Raw genomic sequence first — 20754 nt, 5'->3', positions numbered from 1 at the left:
TCTTTAATAAGAAACACGTTCTGTTGAAGCCGAGGCCAAGAGCGCCGAGTTGCAAGGAGTGCAATTGATCGTCCAATATCAAGAACGCTGCCGGAGACGTAATGCCCCCCACCCCCCGCCCCTTTCACAAGAGCAATCCACAGAACTAAGAAACGCAAGGTATTTTTAATTCGTGAAAACAAAATAAAACGAAATATCTCAAAACACATATAAACGTAGCTGATTCGCAGACCGCCTTCGCAGCAGTATAGATAGCGTCTCTGTATCTTAAAACTTCTTTCAGGACCAGCTGTCCCCGTAGGCTTTCGAGGCTTGTCTTGCGGCGCGGCTCGCAGAGTGCCAACCTTCTTGGCCGCGATGAAGTTGAGCGGCAGTTGGGAAAAACCGCCGTGTGCCTAGTGCATACCGTCAATACGTCTTGGATCTCCCGGCCGTTGGCACCTGGGCTTCTGCTTCATTGTCATTTACACTATATTGGATATTTGCTTTTCTGTACTGCTCTACGCATGTGCTTCACCGTGGCTGGTCACCGAGAGATGTCACGTCAGACACATGCAGCATAGGCCGGCCAGTGCGATGCAAAGGCAGTTCTTGGAAACCCTCGCACCAGCGGTCCTCTGCCGGCAAGTTCTATTCGGCAATAGGCACCGGTGGGGCCGCCTTAGGTCAACAAGAAGTTTGCGCTGCTTGTCCACCATCCTCGGTACTCAGGAGGTCGCTGTTTGAGACCTCTACGCATTACAACGTAGGTGCCGCGGTCGCACGACTGATCTACCCGTGCGCCTGCCTTGCCGGTGCGCTTTCTGCTCCATGGCGCTGCGGTTCTTTAACATCCGGCGCACTTCCGTGGTTCAGCGACTTCCAGAATCTTCAAACGAAGTTGGTGCGACACGCGGGCAAGACCCTCTAAGAAACGTTCCAGGCCTCTGCTGGGACCCCGGTATTACTACGTGCGCATGTTGCGGGGTCGACTTCGACGCGGCGAGCCTCAGGCCAGCGTCGCGTCCCCGGACTTTAATTCAGCATCGCACGATTGCAGCACCGCCCGCTTGGGAACGGCGACTTCCACGAGGCGACGAGGGTACCTGGCTCCCGGCGGCCTTCGTTCCGTGGTACCGATGTTCTTCGTCCTCACCATCCTCAACGGCCTCGTAATGACGATCGCTCGACGACCTGGAAGGAACGAGCCATGGTTCACCGTCGCAAGCCACCGCGCACGGCCGTCCGCTGTCAGTTGAAAGAGCCGGACATGAACAGGCGGTGGCTGCGTCCTGGACAGGAGTTGAGAGCTCCCGTTCGTCTTCGTCATTGTCAGGATGCTGGTAATAGGGACGAAGGCGTACAGGTCCTCGTGCAGCACTCGGAGTCCCGGTCGGCGGTCCATAAAGACAGGCAGTCTGGAGGCCGCCTTCGAGCATCTCCAGGAACAGCGAAGGGTACTCAGCAGGTATCCCAGCAGGACTCCGCGCACCTTCATCAACGACCTCGTCGGGCTCCACGAGAGCATTCGGCTCGGGCGTTTCACACTCCGCAACGACTTCAATGACGACTTCTGGCGTCCTCGCATCGCGTTCCTTCGAAGGCTCGGCGCAGCTGTCCAGTGATGGCCGAGCGTCGATCTTGCCACGCAGCGTCGTCCTTGAAGTCGTAGAACGTTCGCTTGTGAAGCGCAGAAACCCGAATGCTTCAGTCGCGTCTCCTGACACACCGACGCTCGTCTTCATTAGCTTCCTGTTGCGTCGTGAGAAGGGCGAAGAGTTCTGGAAGGTTTGCCTGCGTGTTGGACAACGGCGAGCCGTTGGGGCCGCCATTGTTCGGAACGAAGAACGGCAGCTTCTCTTTGAACTCTCTCCTGCGACGCTCCGGAACAGCGACGGCGGTTGACATGCCTCGGAACTGACGGCCAGGGCTGTGACGGAGTACAGTCGAAACGTTCCGGGAGCGTTGGTACTGGTAGCCAGATTCCGACGGCAGACGTGGAACGACTTCTCGAGCAGAGCACGGAGCTCGAGCACGACCGCGCATTCCAAGAACGAACCTGCGAATGCCGACAGGCGCCGAAGCAGCAGGGCACGCGGGCACGCACGCTCGTGGCACAGACGCTGCCTCGACTTTCTCTTCTTCTCGAGACGCCAGCACGCTCTTGGTTGCTCCGTTCCGGGATATTATTTTTGCCTTTTTCAAGCGAAGCTTGTAATGAGTTACAGATTTCAGTGGCGGCGGCATAGTACGCGAAAAACCCAGCGATTGTACTGAAACGCGGCCCTAGAAGGTGCGCCGGTCACACGAGTATTTGTACCTGCCATTCTTGCCGGCGATCGGCCGTTTCTGATATGACAAACTGACCTTTTACTGAGGTGACTTGTCATTTCACGTTGCCGATTTTATTGTTGCCTAGATATGAACGCATGACTGTCGTTGTTGCCTGTAGCAAATGAAGTGCTGCGCTGCTATGAGCACGTGGATGAAGGGCGTCGGCAGGGGGGTGCAAAAGGGGCACTTGGCGCAGTCTCCTTAGAGCATGTAATAATACGTGACAGAAACGCAGAATCACCACCAGGCGTCAAAACATGTGACTTGCGCCGCAACGAGTGGGTGATTTAAGGGCTCACCCATTGCAATGCGCACAGGCACAATTTATCGTCATTAGCAGCAACAGCGTCAACAAAGTGTGCGGCTGCGCAGGTGCGCCTTTTGCCTTCCGGACGCGTAGTGGGTACTTAGGCAATTGGCAAAAGTTAGAATTACTGCGTAGTGAGCGTTTCGCAACCATACTTGAAGCAGATATTCTAGTAGATTGAAGTAGATATTTGAAATGACCCTCAACCTGTTTCAGGCGCCTCAACCTGTTTGACTGCAAAGTGTTAACAGCGCATAGAAGGTTTGGAAAGGGACGGCACAAACAGAAGCAAAGAGCGCGGACTTCCAATTAGTTTTTATTTAGATAAGAAAGTGCATGATGTCACGGGGTCGTGACGTCGACAAAGGCAGCAGTAGGCGTGTCCAAGATGGAACTCTTTATTTGGCCGAACTTGTGGCCGGCCGTCCAAAAACTGATCATGGCTGGGACGCACCGCCTTTTATACATCACGCATCGAACTTTCCAGTCTTATCACTGGTGGTCGCGCAACGTCTGGAATAATCTAGACTATTCGCGTCCTGCGCGCAATCTTAACAAAGTGATCTGCGAAGCTTCTCAAACGCTGCCGTGCGGTCTGCGTCGAGCGTTGCGAAGCGCCCTTGCGGTTAGCAACGCTCGAAAAGAAGCGAGCGTGGGCCGTGGTGGCCGTGGCAATATATACCAGACAAGGGAGAGGGTGCGAGACAAGGAAAGGAAAGGTGCTCACATCAGTGCCACATCATCTGACATCGAGCGTACAACTACTTATGCCCTATAGCCCAGTTAGGTAATCAAATTCTTGATTTTCGTTTACTGTTTCAGCAATTATTTCAATAATATTTCGGAGTGTAGCTGTGTTTGAGGGCGTCGCACCTGGTCGCACCAACACAAAACCAATGCAGAGGCAACATCTAAACAAAACTACGTTTAATTCGTTACAAAAAGATGTTAACTGAACAAGAACAAATGAAATAACGTCCCATATAATCGAAGCAGCACGCTGCCCCTGTCGTAGCCGCTCGCTGACCTTTCGTACCGCCACGTTCGTGCCTGTGCGTTTCTACTCGTTCGTGGCACCGCGATTGTTCTTCACCATCGACGACCTCTGCAGTTCAGCGGCTCCCAGATGCTCCGGCGAAGCTTCCGCACACTGAAGCCATGGCCCTCTAGAAGCGTTTCCGGCCTCGCTGGAGCTTCATCGCTTCTGCGTCGTCAGCAACTCGGCGAGAACCGGCTGGCAGCGTCGCATCCTTGCAGGACATAGCGCGTTCGACGCCTGATGTGGCAGCGAGTGCAAAGGAGGAGATGGTGGTACCTGGCTCCTGGCGTCCTTCCTTCGGGGGTGTTGACGTGTTCCACCACCTCTTCAACCACGAGGGACTCGTGGAGAGCGGCTACTCGTCAACCACAAAGAGACCACACGTGGCATGCCGTCACCGTGTAGCTGCATCCGTTGCCGTTGGGTGCAAGTCGGACACGACCCGGCGGCGATTCCGTGCTAGACGAAAGGTGAGCAGCCGCATTCGCCTTCGTTCATCGTCGTGGGGGGTTGTAGTAAACGAAGGTGTACAGGTCTTGATGCGGCGCTCGAAGTCGTGGCCACCGGACCGCGAAGGGGCGCCTTCGAGAATCACCAGGACCTGCAGCGACGGGTACAGCAGGTACTCCAGCGCGACTCGTCGCACCTCTCTCGCGACCGCGACGTCCGATTCGGCGAGCTCTGGTTTTTCTCTCAGGATAAGTTCGTCTTCTCCCGTGACGACTTCGGACGCGCTCGAGGCTTGGCGTTCCTCGCTCTCCGAAGGACCGGCGCAGTGCGACGATGGCCGAGCTCTGATGTTGTATATGGACGTTCTCACAGGCGTCGCCGTAAGCTGATCACCTCGAGAAAAGCGCCGGCAAACAGAATGATGGTGCCGCGTTTCGGGGAAGGTCGCACGGACGCTCGTCTTGATCAGCTTCCTGTTGCATCCTGAGAAGGGCGAAGAGTTCTGGAAGGTTTGCTCGCGTGTCGAACGACGGCAAGATGCTTGGACCGCTGCTCTTCGGACCGAAGAACGGCGGCTTCGGCTTGAAGTCCCTCCTTCTGCGACGCTTGCCAACAGCGACGACAGTTGACATGCCTCGAAGCTGCAGGCCAGGGCTGTGAATGAGTACGGGCGAAACGTATCCGGAAGCGTTGGTAATGGCAGCCAGATTCCGATCGCGGACGTGGAACGACTTCAACGTGAGCTAGACACGGAGCTCGAGCACGACCGCGCATTCCAAGAACGAGCCAGCGAATGGCGCCAGGGCGCATCGGATGCGTGAGCACATGCATGAGCACGAGTCGGACGCGTGTGCTCGTGGCATTGGCGATGATGATGTTCCTATAACACGGACGTACACAAACTGCGAAATTGGCCAAGAATTGGGCAGGTGAACATGTTAATCAAGTTGCCCATCTAGGAATACTATACGCACGATAAAAATGAAAATAGAAAGAGTACATGTAAGGGATAGCGCCAGAGTTCAGGGACGCAAAGCCACCACCTGAGGCCATCAAAACTAAAGCTGGCGGCCCATTCCTTAAAATAAAGGTTATTTCTTTGTCTTCTTCTATACAGGACAAGCTAGCTTCAAGTATTGTGCGAATGGGCAATCAGAACAGGCATACAAGCGATTAATTTACTTACAGAGGCAACAATTTAGAACAGTGATAGCGCCTCCAATTTCTACTCTTCTATAGATGCCGGCATGCTCTTAGCTGCTCCGCCTCGGGCGTTTCATAAGCGCTCTCTTCGTTTCTTCGCAGAGGCTTGTGGAGCCTAATTTAGCAAGGGAGGACGTAGAAGGCGTAGCCGACGAGCCAAGATTCGTCGCAAAATGACCGGAACGGAGAAACGAAGAGCGTGCCGGCATCTTGATGATGATGATGATGACCTCTTACTAGTGGCGCTTACCCACAAAGGGGGATGGGCCATCTTTCGATGAAGAGAAGGCGTAAGTAGCAATTTCGTTTCGTAACAAGGAAGAATCAATCGAACGCTATTTCTAATTATCATGGAATCGCTTCTATTTACTCAGGAAAAAAAAAAAAACGTTCTCAAAGCAGAATTTCGTCGAATTAAATTAGATCTAGCTATTTCAAATATTGTTTCTGGAAACCTCCTCGTTAGGAGATTCTCATAGGGATGTTTGCTCAGCTGTCGCAAAAAATTTAGTTGAACCAAGACAGTTTTGATCTAAATTTTCAAGTTAATATTACTCATTTATATCGATTTGTCTAAAAAATTCAGAAGTCATACAATTCATCTCTGCCAACATAGACTATCCGTTTCTTGGCCAATCCCCATAAAGTGGGTGCGAGCCATGTCTGTAGGACATCATCATTATTATTACCGCGAGGCCGCGTGCCCTCGTGCTTTGCTTCGACAAGGCTTTTCGGCATCCGCAGGGCTGGATCTCTAGACGCACAGTTGGATTACGATCTACATGTCCACGCAGCTCGCAGAAAAATCGTTCCACGTCCGCCATCGGAATCTAGCTACCGGTACCAACGCCTCCGGGCAATTCATTTATTCGATCGTGGGCCTGGCCAACATCCATACATGTCAACCGTCGCTGCCACGAAGCACAGCAGGAGGAAGTTCTAGTCGATTCCATCCTTCTTCGACGCAACGACCAGCGCTTCCAGCAGCTGTCCTTCCAAGACGCAAGCGAACTTTTCAGAACTCTTCGCCCTTCGCACGACGCGGCTGCAGAAAGCTGATAAAGATGAACGTCGCTGCGGCGTTGCCGAAGACGCGACGGAAACACGGGAGTCTCGGAGCCTTTCAGACGGCGAACTTATCACCACTCCACCAAGAACGACTCAGCGTTGACAATAAGATCGGCGTTCGGCCATTATTGTCGCGCAACTCCGAGCGCTCGGAGAGGAAAGGATGCGGGGCAAGCACGTCGGATGTCGTCACTCTGGAGGACCAAGCCATCGTGATTGAAAAGCCAGAGCCGAAGGCTCTCGCCGAATCGGACGGGGTCGTGAGAAAAGCGCGGGGAGTCCTGTCGGATAACGGTGCATCCCAGGACCCACCAGAACCTACTGACCCCGAGAGGTATGGTCCTAGTACGGATGATCCTGAGATATACGACCTATTGGTCGACTCTTGGTGTCGTCTCCGGCAGGCTTGGAAGATTCTAGAAGACACGCTGGAAGCTGCGATCCTGGACCCGCGGCTGGAATCGCGAATGCTCCTGGAGGACACATTTTTCCACGTCTACTATCAACACCCCGACGATGATGAATATGAATGCCTCCCCTGGTCACTGGTAACCTCCGACGACACCGGACGCCTGTACCAGGAGGATGGTGACGGTGAACCTCCGCACGTTGCTTCCTGGCCGTCAGTGGGCCGTTATGGCAAGCCTGTAGTGGATGGAGGCGGAACGTCGGTGTCGCCGAATGAAAGAACGCCTGGACCCAGACATCGTCGCCTACTCGTTGCCATGCCAAGCATGGCCGTGCAGCAAACATGCGCTGCTGACACCTTTCGACTGCAGGAATGGGGCAGCGCCAGTTTCTACGGAGACTCGGGATTCCAGGCTGCAGATTCGGGACGTACAAATCGCGGATCTGAACAAGAGGGAGGAAGCTCTTACGAGAGATCGGCGGCCGCTGGGTGCAATCTGTTTCGTGTGCTCGTCAAGGAACTACCGCGTAAAGCGCTGCGAAGTCGAAGAACACTACGACCATCACGAAGGAGGAGACGCCCACCAGCATAAAAAAAAAATAAAAGCAGACACCGATGATAGTGCACCGGTACAGCTGCTATAGCGGACGTTTCGGCTAACCCTTCCCTAGGCCGCGGATAAGCCGTTATCTACGTCCATTTACCCCCAGTTGATAACGGAGCTCGGCAAATGGACAGATCCGTCGCCAGCGTTCCTCGAACTGCGCAGCTATAAGATAGATACCGGCGCTGTTTCTTGCTCGGGCGCAGTGCCCACGTGATAAAGCCACGTAGAATCACCTACTTGATGTGCAGGACTGAACAGATTTCCAAGATAGCGTGGCTGAAGATAAAGAAACCCGAATACACCGTCAACGAGATCAGCACACGGGTGGAACACATTCATGTGCTTCAAGCAGAGAAGTTTGGCCACCTGAAAGCCAATTTGCAAGATCCCCGAAAGTACGCGGCGACAGTGAGTCCGGGAACTCGTGTTATTACAGGGGCGTCGCAAGGCGCGGATACGACTATGTTATCGATTGGTGTTCGACATTACGCTGTAACCGATTAAAACTGTGTTACTTGGTTACCGTCTCCGTATCTGCTCGTGTTACAGATTTGTGGACGCAGCCCTGGCGTTGACAAATCCGTCACACGGAATGGTCGACGCCGTTGGGCAAATTGCTCTGTTCACTGGTGCATAGACATTGCGTTGAGCGCTATCGGGCGTCCATAGGCACCCTGCAATGCAGTTTCCGAGATACGATGGTAGCGCCAGAAAACACAGCCTAGCGAGTGGACGCAGCAAAATCGAGTGTCTATCCTCCGCATCCTCTATGTTCAGAAACGCTCCTTGACTTGAACGTGACTTGCCATCGCCTCAATGCAGTGAGTTTGAAACGCGTTTGTAGCGTTTCTGCTGCCTTGCACAGCCTGAAAAGAGCGCGTTCTAAACGCGTTTGTGCTGCATTGAAGGCGGTGGCAACATCCCTGAGGTGATTACGAACGCACGTAGGAAGCGTTCGTTGAAAGAGGCGCCCAGAAGGGAGACACTTGAGCGCGTCGATGTGTCCAGCGAGCGTTTCATTTTCTTGGTATCCCTGGCGGCTGGTGCCCTCAACACTCAGGCGTTCGATAAGAGCTCCATCGCGCCCTCTGGTCAGTGACGGGTGCCTATACGACAGGTTCTGAGATCGCGCAATGCGAAAAATTGCGTCCACGAAACGTCACGTATGCGGAGGGTGCAGTTTAAAAAAAAAAAAAAAGTCCGTTAGAACCCTTCTTGATATCGCTGTAGACGTGGTCGGCATTTGCATGAAGTCGAGGTGGTCGAAATCGATCCGGAGAACCCCCCCCCCCCCTTCCCGACGACGTCACACGTGACGTTTCTGCTCAGGTCACCTGACTACCTCACATGACAGCGACCGGAAGTTCCCCTACCGCGCTTTTTAGGGTATGGAAACGCGCGCTCCAGTTCTTTAGACGCGAACGCATTCCAAGTGTGCTACCTCGTGCATTTTTGTCTCCTTTGTCTACGAAACCATCAGATCACGCGTATGTGTAGTAGGCTCCTTCGTAGTTCAAGGCGGAATATTAATAAGCAAAACTCGTGCCAGCCGCGATAAGGTTTTTTTTTTTTTTTGCGCTGTTTTTACATTTAAGGTGGATCTACACCAACTTGCCCAACTATCGGTTCTGATGCGATACGCACGCCAGTACTCTGCACGCCAAAAAAAAAAAAAGTAACAACGGTATGTATACGCTCACCCCAAAACACCTGAGAGCAGAGAGCCAGGCATCGCTTTAGACTTTTTACGATCTCGAAGTTATCAGTTCTCTCTAATCGCTCCGCGAGACCGGATAGGCAAAACACTCACGCGAGAAGAGAAGTCATTGCGCAGTGTTTTATGGCGCCTTTTACATGCACAACGGTACAATCAAACAGCGTGCGCTGTCGATTGCGACGATTGCGACGATTTCGAGTCTTTGCACGCGCTTGTCGTTGTTGCGAGGTTGCGACAGGCTCTCCCTCCCGCGATCCATCGCGTACTTTTCTCATAACCTATACATGTAGCTCGTTTTACGACCACATTACAAAAGTATACATGTATACGCGATACCAACTCCTGTGTGCAGCTGTATTGGGTTTCGTCAGAAAGGTTGCTATAAAAACGCGCTTTGCAACGCAATCTCTTCCGAGCCGTCCGCGTGTCGGTATACAGTATAGGGAATCCAAGATCAAGTTCGGGCGCGACGCTCGCGCGGCTGAGCTATGCGTTACTGGGGGCAGACGCTGTCCGCGAAGGCGGTTTGTCACCGGATTTGCCAGCGGCGGCGGCGGCAAGGACACGTGCGCGCATGCGCTCCTCATTCGGCCCAGAGCACTGCTAGTCAGCAATAGTTGCGTTGTGACGCACTACGGATGCAATGCGAGAGCCCTGCGCGTGCGCGGAAGCGGGGGCGGCAGTGTTGAGGCCGTGGATGCCCCCAGTTGCGATGAGAGCAGTCGCGCCTCTCGACGTTGCTTTGGAAGCCTATACCGTCGGTGTTCACTCTGCGTAAACTGTAATCTGCATTCTGATCGACTCGGTACGCGTACGAAGAGTAGAAAATGCGATACGAAAAAAAAAATCACAAAACAAAACAAACTGACTACTGATTGGAAAAGCAACGCATCTCATCGCATGAGTTAAATGGATCCTATGCAGTGCAATCAGGGGAGTGTTAACTCGCATGACAGCCATGGATGCCTTAATTGAGACGCCAGCGCTAAGCGCATCTTCTGTTACGGCCCTTGGGGATGGGCAGAATTCAAAATGGCGGAGCACATGGTGTACGTCGTCATGGCAACAGGTACAGCAGCCACGCGATGCCTGAACACTTTAATGCACTTTGAAGCCGACAGCCTCTGACAATGCTCGTTTTCCAAGGCTCTTGTCGGTGGAATACCAGAGCGATTCATTACAACGTGTTCGGTACATTCCGGACTTAAAGGGACACTAAAGAGCAACAGGATTTTTCTCGTATTAGTAAACTACTCTTTCGCGATACCAAAAACAGCACGCTTGCTGCGAGAACACGCTTAGTAAGCGAGAAATCGCGCAAAAAGAAAATATGGGTGGCGACGCCACCTTGAGGTTTGCGCACCATTGGCCATGACGTCACATATTTTGACGGCGCCTACCAGGGCCTACGTTGTTCCTTAACGGTAAAAATGAAGTACATACACGGTCCTTTGAAAGGGCCATAGAATGAAGATACCAAGTTTGAGGATATTTTGTTGAGCCAATAGCGCCAAAATACGCTAAATACACTTTGAAATCCGGGACGTCACACGTGGAGATTTTGGCGCGAAATTTAAAAATGAAACATTGAACTTCATTTACTCCTTCATTAATACACCTATGATGGAGAAATGAACATTATAGTTCTCAAAGTACAATTTATCAATCTAAACCGATTCACTGTTTCTCTTTAGTGTCCCTTTAACTTGCCGCAAACCGACAAAAAAACGACCGGTGCGCCCCCTTCTGGCAATAGCTGACGGCGCTCGCTGCCATGGGGAAGCCGTGGCATACTTACTGCGAGTTTTGCGGTACGTCTCGTCCAGTATCTTGGTCATGGCGGTCTGGCAGCAGGGCAGCTTCTGTTCGCAGCAGCTCAGGTCCGAGTTGAACACGTTCTTCGAGTTGATGGTGAAGCGCTTCTCCCCCTTGATGCGCGACTCGAGAGATTGCGCCATCGTCTCGTAGCCGAGCGAGTTCTCCTGGACGATGCTGAACTTGCGCCAGTCGTAGAAGCTCAGCAGGGCAGTGACGCTGCGGACGACCTGCGCGCGTGATCGCGCATGCGCGAAAACGCGTACATGTGAACCTCGTTATAATGAATTCTGATATAGCGAATTACCAGTTATAGCGAACTAAATCTCAACTTTAAGGCTGGTCACGCTTCATTTCAGTGAAGCTTATTCTTTCCATACAAAACCGAAAATTGCAGAGCTGCCGTAATATCGGCTATAACGAATAAATATCGTGTTCGCGCGAGGCTCAAAACTCGAAAGGTAGCATAGAAAGCAAAAATAAACAATGAAAGACAATTCACAATATGTATTTTTTTTTTTTGTGACGGACAATTCAGTCCTTTATCTTCCGTGTTTCATTCATATTCGCATTGCATCGTGAAGTCTACAGCATCTTAGAATACGATGCAATTCCTTTTTACCGATAAAGAAAGCGCCTTAATTGTTCACGGTGCTACGGCGCATGCGCCCTTCCCCTAGCGGGAAAGTCGCGAAACACTGTGGTAGGGCCTCCGCATGCATTTTGATCTCGGAGGCTTCCATAGATAGCTTGCACGTGACGTCATGGACGCAGCTTCTGAACGTACTGGAATTTCGAGGTGGTGGCTTTGATGATAAACAAGTTGCGCGCCCTTCCCCTAGCGGGAAAGTCGCGAAACACTGTGGTAGGGCCTCCGCACGCATTTTGATCTCGGAGGCTTCCATAGATAGCTTGCACGTGACGTCATGGACGCAGCTTCTGAACGTACTGGAATTTCGAGGTGGTGGCTTTGATGATAAACAAGTTGCGGTTAACCTGCTTTTATATGGTTGAAGACGTGGCGGAAACGTCTCTGTGCGTGATTAACGAAATTACCTGCGTGTGACGTTTTGATAACGTTAAAGTGACATCACAAGCTTCGCGTTCCCCCATGCTGGTGTTCCAACATAGCGGATTCAGTGACGTCACTACAAGCCGCCTATTCTGGCGATCCCGGATCAACCCGCAAAGCTCCGCCCCACTACCAAAAAACGTCAGAGAGCAGCGCAGGAAACAGAAAAGGGCGAATTGTGTAGGCCCAAGCAGACGCAGCCAAAATCTATGACGTCACGAAGAGTTAGTGCGGGAACCTCAAGGCAGCGTCACTACCTGTATCTTCAATTCGAGTATTTTCTCCTTCATGGAGCGTCTTCTCGCGGTAAGGACGGTGCCTTTATTACTGTGGCAATGTAATTTACTATAGTCGGTTACAACATATGAAAAAGCATTTGCAGAAATCCTGCGCTATTGTTGTTCTTGTGTAGGCCCTGGTGTAGTTTTCAATCTCGCGCTAATTTCGTCCTTGTGCATAGGTCTTGCTGTAGTTGTAAATCCTGCGCTTAATGCAGCTCCACTACAGCGAAACTTGAGGCAGTGCGTAAGCACGGGCAACACAGCGATTACCTCGGCAATCCCACGCTTGCCGAGGCGGTGGTGCCCTCTCTTGCGCAGCGCGGATATCAGCCGAATGTTTCAGCAGCGTTTATTTATCGACTTTAGGTAAATTATTACGATTAATTCTTGCTTATTTCTGTACTTTGTATCATTTTAGACCAATTGTTAGTTCATGCTGCACTGGTTTTTGAGCACTGTTAGCCTCGTTTTATGCCTGTATTGACCAGTGCGTGACCACGCGCGACATGAGACATTGGATGGACGACAAGCCGAGGGTCTCCTAAAGTGGTACGCACTCCAGAAATGTAAGCTCCGCACACAAAACCCCGCGACGCTCCTGCCCTTCACGTGCGAAAATCGTGCTAGGTTTCCGCTCGTAGAGTACGTAGTTGTTCTCGGCTAATGTAAACGCAACGCGTATTAAGAGTTAAAGGTTCGTCGTTATTACCTAAAACATTAGCTTCGGCTGAGCAGCGATTCAGAATTCTCGACGAAATTTTACCGGGACGTTCGAGTTTCCGACCTGAAACCAGCGACACAAACGGGGATATGTATGGGAAACCCAACTATCTAAAAGTTTCGGGAAGTTCTCGACGTTAAGAAAATGAGTTAAAGCTATTGCTCAGCGGCAGGGTCAGCAATGACTATGGGCGGAGATCACATATTTTTTCTTTGGTTGCAAAAACCGTTCTTTTTTTTTGTTTTGGTTTACTTCACCTTAGTATCTCTTTCAGAATGCCGTTCGCGATCTTTGCAAAGGCCAAGCGCAAGAAACACATTCCACAGTGATGGCACGTTAACGCGAAGCTATCCCATGCGGCTACGTATACGTAATCACGAAACTCACCAGCGCAGCTGAAGGTACAGTGCGGGCAAAGGTTGTGTTCTCGTAGTTCGCTACGTTGGCGTCCGAGCATTTCTGCACGAGAGAGAAAGAAAAAGAAAATGTACTGATTGGCATACATAACCAGTGTACATCATTGTCAACATCGCACTATATTCTACAATGTCATATAAATAAATAAATAAATATATATATATATATATATATATATATATGTAAAAGCTAGTTAATTCGAATTTCACAGACCGGAAAAAATGTCCCAATCAAGCGAATGCCGAATTATCGAAAGAATCAAGAAAAAAAAAACATGAACAGATGTCTGTCCCCAGGGGGCATAGCAAGGAAGGGGGGTGTTGAGGGGGTTCAACGCCCCCCCCCCCCGCAAAATTTTTTTTTTCAATTTTGCTTGCGTGTATACATACGCATGCATACAAACTCACGCACAAACATGCATAAAGTATGGTTGAACCCCTCCGAAAAAAATTTCTGGCGACGCCCCTGTCTGTTACATCAATACACTTTCATTTTCTTGATGAATACGTAAATCGAGTAATTATTTTGACTAAGACCAAAGCAAAAGCCGCAATTTTCTTCATCCTGCGACTTCGTTCACAATGCGACCACGGCGCCAGAGTCCCGCGTTAAATTAGGCCGTAACGTGCTCTACCTTCCTCCCTGATTGCGTGCCACCACCACCAGCACCACGAGCACGTGACGATAGTTATTTCGCAGGTAAAAATGGCCGGCAAATGATAGCTCGTCCATTACGATGTAGCGAACAAGTTTTACGCCAGCACATCGACCGCGGCTAAAAGCTCTTCATCTTCAACATTTTCCGCATATGTTTCAATTTTGTGACATTGCGCGCGCATTGCATCGAGTTAAAAACGAAGGTGCTGAGAGACGGATCCGCGTGCGGCGAAAACCGCGGTCACCAAAACTGATGAAGATATCGATGCGAACAGCGCCGCCCCGCTTCGGTTATCTGCGGATGCCGCTTTCGCTCGTTTGCGTCGCAAATTTGCGGCGTTTCGCGTTCGGCGCGCTCCGAGGATCGTCCGAATGAAACCGGCTAGCGGCCAATTGTGTGACCGAATTAACGAGAGTTTGATGTGATTAAACAATGCACATACTGGCCGGGACCACGGAACACGTGCGCATTATCCGATTGTCCGAATTAACGAGCTTTTGCTGTATGTAGGTTGCAAACGACTATAACACGGGAAGAATCGTTCTTTTTTTTTCTTTTTTTAGCTTAGCCTTAGTATCGCAACCTTTGGAAAGGCCATGTGCAAGAAACAGTTCACTGCGACGGCAGTTATTATATATATTGTTAAGGCGTTTATTGACGGCGGGATTGACGGCGACGATGCACAACGACAGAGCGCAGACTCGCAGAGTCTCACGAGCACGAGCACGAGGGGCGTGCTCTCCGACAAGAGGCGAAGAGGGCGACCCACTAGAAGGCGCTGGAGAGGACGGCCCATTACAACGTTCCAATTCTTCTCTACAATATATTTCGCCTTCTCTATATATATTCCTTTTTTTTTCGATAAATGTCACGGCAAATAATCAAAGCCTGTTCCACTCCAAGTGAACGGTGAACGAACTGCGGAGCAGTGATTCTCCTGTGCTTCCCTTGTGTTTATCCTGTGTTTACCTGTTCTTTATGGTGATTATGTGGTACTTTCTATCCGTTTCTGTTCTTTTCTTGTGATTATTTGATTCGTTTTGCGATTATCAATGTCCTGTTCCATGGTCTCCTTTCTGCTGTTTTTCTACTGTTTGCCGCTCAGAGTCCGGTGCCTCTAACTCCCGGCGCTGGCGTTTCGCTGTCGCTTCGCTGGCTCGGACAGACGAATCAGCACTTGGACGACGCTGCAGGCGTTCACGGGCAAGCAAGCGCTGGCGTTCCAAATGTGCAGCCTGCCCAGCTTATACGTATCAAACGTGGGACCTGCGTGACCCCAACGCGAGACGTGAGACGACGACAGGGCAGGTCCCTTAAAATACTCCGCAGTTAAAGGTGACGTGATCCCCCATGCATTTTTTGTGTAGATGTAGATGTAGATCCTATACTGCTGACTCACACCCACTCATCTTCCTAAGACGACTGGAAGGCGAAATCTATCTTCTTTTTCTTCTAAGTCAATTGTATTGATGGTCCGCCGCGGTGGTGTGTAGCGGTCACGGTGCTCGGCTCCTGGCCCGAAGGTCGCGGGTTCGATCCCAGCCGCGGCGACCGCATTTCGACGGAGTCGAAATGCTAGAGGCCCGTGTGCTTAGATTTAGGTGCACGTCAAAGAAACACCAGATGGCCAAAATTTCCGGAGCCCTTCAATACGGCTTCTCCAATAATCATATTGTGGTTTTGGAACGTAAAATCCCAACAATTATTGTTATTATTAACCGGAGTAGTTGGTACGGTTCCATTTTAGATTGAAGACGCGCAAACAATACAGACGAAGTAAGAAGGACGAGACAAGCGCTTACACTACTTCGTCTTATTCCAACTTCGTCTCTGTTGTTTGCCCTGCTTCAAACTAAAAAGGAACACACAAAAAAATTGCGAAGTCAGCTATCGCATGTATATAGGCCCAGTTGCGGGCTTCTGGGGGAAACGGAAGTGAACTTTCCGGGAGCGCTTTCAGTCTACAAAGCAAGCGTGTATATAGACAAACTTCCGGGACGGCGACGGAAATTGTAAAACCACTTTGCTCGCAGCGATGACGTTGAAAGAGGAAGAAGCGAAAACTGAACTGCCGTGCGGTACGTCGTCTCAAGTGCAACTGTTGCGTGTGTGCCTGCCGTAATCCCAAGCGAAGAATCCCCGAATCATCGACTGCGCATGCGCGGCTCACGTCCAATAGGAGGCTTCGATTGAGAAATAACGCCTCTCACGAAAAATCTCGTTAATATCAACTAATACAGACAGTTGAGAGACTTGGCTTATTCTTTTCGGAAATGACGCTTCCCTGAAAGTCGATACAAGGTATATTAAAGCAACACTACAACGAGAGAAGTGAAAACCTTCAGCTCTGCCGGTAAGTTACAGTCCGGGAACGCTATAGAAAAGAAATGCGAGTGGGAACTGCTTGTAACTAGATTTCAAGAGAATACAAAGTACGTGCAGCGCAAGAAAAACGAAGACAAAGAAAAGACACATAAACGGCATAGGCTGGCACTGACTTCCATATTAGGTACACGGTAAAATATAGCCACACTGGATGGCTTTCGGCTTCGAGTCGTCTTAGGCGAATGCCGAAGGGACCTAGCGTGTTTTGTCGACGCACGAACTCGAAAAATACGCGGACCCTAGCCACTTACAGCGTCACTTCGAAAGAGACGGAATCCCGAATTTTTGCGACTCCGCCTGCCTGCTGCCGGCGAGTGCACGTGACGCGATATGGATTCCAGCTTGCTGTGGCGACTCAACGACTACGAGAGAGAGAGAGAGAGGGTGACGCGGAAGTATCGCCTACGCCGTCTCGGATAACCGCGGTCAAGGCACACGCTCTCATGATGACACGTGCTAGCGACTTCGTGGGTGTCCACACTTCAACACTTGCATGACTACACAGAAAGAAATATAAATGAGAAAAAAAAATGACGGTCAGCTTTCGGAATGTTGGCGCATCTATAATTAGAACGTTCCACTTATCTTCACATTCGCGGTCATACAATACTTTTACGACTTCCTGCTACGTTGTTTGACTTAATGCGCGCACGAATAAAAATTTTTCATTGCCACCGCATAATACATCACGAGCACGCGGAACGAACAAAACGAATAGGCATATTTATCGCGATAATGAGATTGGGAGGAGTCCTTTCGGTCTAAGGCACCTTTGAACTTATCTTCCTGCTACGCGGAACTACGCACCCGACTGTTGGGCGACAGGCCAAAGCAGTCGGTGCATTCAGAAGAGCTGGCGAACGATTTGATCTGATATTTTTATAAGAAAAACGAATACAATCACTATGGCTCTATTCGCATAAACGCGTAGCGTAAGTTCGCGCTGACTTTGCCGCAGTGCGCGCGCGCGCGCGCGCGCGCGCGCGCGCACACACACACACACACACACACACACACACACACACACACACACACACACACACACACACACACACACACACACTTCTGTAGCATTCGCGATAAGCAGATCTAAGTGGATAGGAAGTGGTCGACAAATTCGTGGCGTGTACAAAGTAAAAGCGAGTGAAAATTATCGTCACGATCAGCTTAAACATAAGTATTTATACTACTCCAGGAGAGATATCTCTCGGGATATATAGTTCATTTTTATCTTTCGAACCACAGCGTGCTCCGGCCCCATCTGCAAAAGCTTTTCTTATCTCATCTGTGCATCAAACCTTATAGGCGCGCCCTCGGACGCGTTTTGGCGTCGAAACTTATCGTGGCGATCGATCTTTTCCGTATTCAAATACAGACCCCTCCCCCCCCCCCCCCATCCGTCCCCCCCCCCCCCTCCCCGACCGGGATGTACCTGCCGTACGCGTTAATGTGAGGTGACGAAATCGCCTCGTGCTCTTTTGCAACAACATACCATTTTATCTTGCACCTAAGTTTCTTTCATAATATAAAATTATTCTCTTGTACGAGTTACCCTATTCTTAACATATGAAGCTTAACATATGGCTTATACATATGAAGTTACAAAACCACCGAATTCTTGGCCAATCTTCCACAGTGGGTATGAGCCTCATGTTTAAGCGAAGGAGCACACATCGACAGTCGTTTCGGCTTCATATTCGTACCAAATTTCAGAACTGGGCATTTGTAACCTACGCCTGACATCTACCCATCTTTGATATCTAATTGACACTGCCAGCACACGACTAAAGAACATCGTGCATGAATAAAATAAAAAAGATGACAAATCGGAAAATACATCTCGAAACGGCCCGTATCGATTTATCTCACTTGAACAAAAGCCCAAACAATATGACGATAGAGTAAACGAAATGAATTCGTTGGCTACTTTTGCCTGCAGACAAGTTATAGACATCGTATAGACATCTCAAAGGGGAAATGGCATGTTTGAAGAAAGCAAATTACGGCTGCGAGACATCTAGGGAAGTCGCGAAGACGTCATTTGTGGAAATAAGAATTCGTATTTGCGTAAATATGGATTATTTTTTTTTGCAAATACAGCCCCCTTGCAATTCAAGACGACAGGCTAAATTAAATCGATTCGTCAAATACGTTTGCCTGAAGAGAGCTTGTAGACTTCGTTGAGGCGAGATGGCAAGTGAGCGGAAAACATCAAATACGTCTAAAAAACGTCTTGAAAAAGACGTTCAGACTGAGTTAATGCACCTGAATATAGAAACGCAAGAAAATGCACAACGCTGCGTCGCGAATGACCCACGCAATGTATGCCAAGGCCCCAAGACAAATGTCCGTGACAAATGATATGTTATTTGAAAGGCAGTGTATATATATATACTGAGAGATTTGTCACGGCATTCCTAGTCGCGAACTATGCTTTTTTCTTTTCACACACTGAAGTTTCTCGGAAATATAGAGTTTGTTTACACGTAATTGCAAGCTGAAAGGAAAAACGCAAATATATCTACGAAACGTCTAGAAAAAAAAATGCGGACTAAATTAATTCATATAAAGGTAGCTCTCTACCCTTACGCAAGAAAATTAATGGTGCGTCACAAGCGGCCCACGCATAGCATGCCAAGCCCAATAGAGTAATGTCCGTGAGAAAATGTAGGTTCTTTGGAACACAGTGTACACTAAGAGCTTTGTCAGGGTATTGTCCCGAAGTATATTTTTTACGCACTTAAGTTTCTCGGAATTTGGCGGGCTCGGAGTAATGCGGGTACCAGCACCGAGACTTGTCTGTGATATTGCGAACGAAGACGTTGTGCAAGCCAGGGCTTTCAAAGAGGCAGCTGCAGGCTTCGCGGAAACTATTTGCTCTTACTGAGATGGGTCTTTAATGTGAAGATGCATTTTGTCTCGTCAGCAAAAAAAAAAAAAAAAGAGGAACAAATGCAGACTGGATTTCGCTTTCCGGAGAAGCGAAGGTTCTGAGTAAAAAGGACAGCACAAGTGCGATCATTTCTGAAAAGCATAGCTCCGCAAACTCACGAGTCGACTCGACTCGCTCAGACTCAGATCGAGCCGCGAGTCTGACAGTGAGTCCGAGTGAGTAATATTTTGGTGAGTCTGACTTCGAGCAAGCCGTAAACACAGAATACATTTCTTGAGTGAGTCTGAGTGAGCTCTACCTTTCTTTTTGCGAACCTATGATGAAAAGTGTCGCATTTTCGAACAAAGAAAAAAAAAATAATGTGCAAGCTGAATATTTTCACACTCAAATGTATATAACGTGCTACTTTGTTTGGACACTATTTTCAAACTTTCCATGAGTACATTACTCCGTCGCGCAGTAGATTTTTCACGTTGGTCTGCGCATTAGACATAGAAAACCCACCAACCCATCTTCTGTAAAAGGTAAACATCTTCTTAAAAGTACACTTTAGTGAACACGGGACCACGCAAGTGTTTGCGATAATCGGTAGTGTGTAGTTACTCATGGCGTGATCCTCTGAGCTCTTTACTGGGGACTTGAACTTACTGCAAATATGTGTTTGTGAACTGTCCGCTGAAGAATGAACTGTCGTGAGTGAACTAATTTTTGTAGGTGCTACCATTCTCTTTATGCCTTTAGTTTTACAGCGAAAGCTGTTATGAGATCATTTCACCGGCCGTTTTTGGCGCCGTAGTTGTCCGCCGCCGCCGCCGCCGCCGGTGTCCGTAACCAGTATCGATCGAAATAAGAAAAAAAGAACTAAATAAGAAAAAAATTCCAGGATGGAACGAGGTTCGAACCTGGGCCCTCTGCGTGGGAGCCCAGTATTCAACCTCTGAGCCATGCCGGTGCTTGAAACTGCGTTGCAAAAAGGTCCTATACAGGCTTCATGTCAGGAAGGAACCACATTAGCATATGCAATATAGCGTGGTAGAAGAGTAAAATAAGCACCAAGCGTCGCACAACGCGAATTCTGTAACCAGGCGTCACACAATGCGAATTGCGCAACGAGTAGGTTGTGAAATGCTTCCAACCCATTACAAACATCTCTGCCATAATTCGTCGTCATCAGGCACAGCATCAACAAAGTGCGCATAATGCCTTACATGCGTTTAGCAGGTACCACGGATCTCCGTAAAATGACGAAAAATGGCACAGTGCCTGCTGCCCTACTTCTCAAAAATTAGAATGATTTAGAGCGTAGTGGGTTCCTCGCAAGTGCACTTGTATTGGTTGCGAAGGAAGCCTATAAGCGCAGATCCATTTACTCGGGGTCTCAGTAAAATTACAATGCTTT

General features: G+C 49.6%; 1 protein-coding gene across 2 annotated transcripts in view; it reads right to left on the bottom strand.

The window, feature by feature from the left end:
• The window catches only part of LOC119399975 (receptor-type guanylate cyclase Gyc76C), a 282517-nt gene that overhangs the window by 52143 nt on the left and 209620 nt on the right, over nucleotides 1-20754 (bottom strand). For both annotated transcript variants that reach the window (XM_049417913.1, XM_037666878.2), the window contains exons 4-5: nucleotides 13390-13461; nucleotides 10912-11158 (exon numbers count right to left, since the gene is read on the bottom strand). In XM_049417913.1, the coding sequence (XP_049273870.1) occupies nucleotides 10912-11158; nucleotides 13390-13461 (319 nt within the window). The remainder of the gene's footprint in view (nucleotides 1-10911; nucleotides 11159-13389; nucleotides 13462-20754) is intronic.

The sequence above is a fragment of the Rhipicephalus sanguineus genome, chromosome 7, assembly GCF_013339695.2.
Source record: "Rhipicephalus sanguineus isolate Rsan-2018 chromosome 7, BIME_Rsan_1.4, whole genome shotgun sequence".
NCBI lineage: Eukaryota > Metazoa > Arthropoda > Arachnida > Ixodida > Ixodidae > Rhipicephalus > Rhipicephalus sanguineus.
The sequence above is the reverse complement of the archived record's forward strand: the minus strand, read 5'-3'. Positions and strand labels throughout refer to the sequence as shown.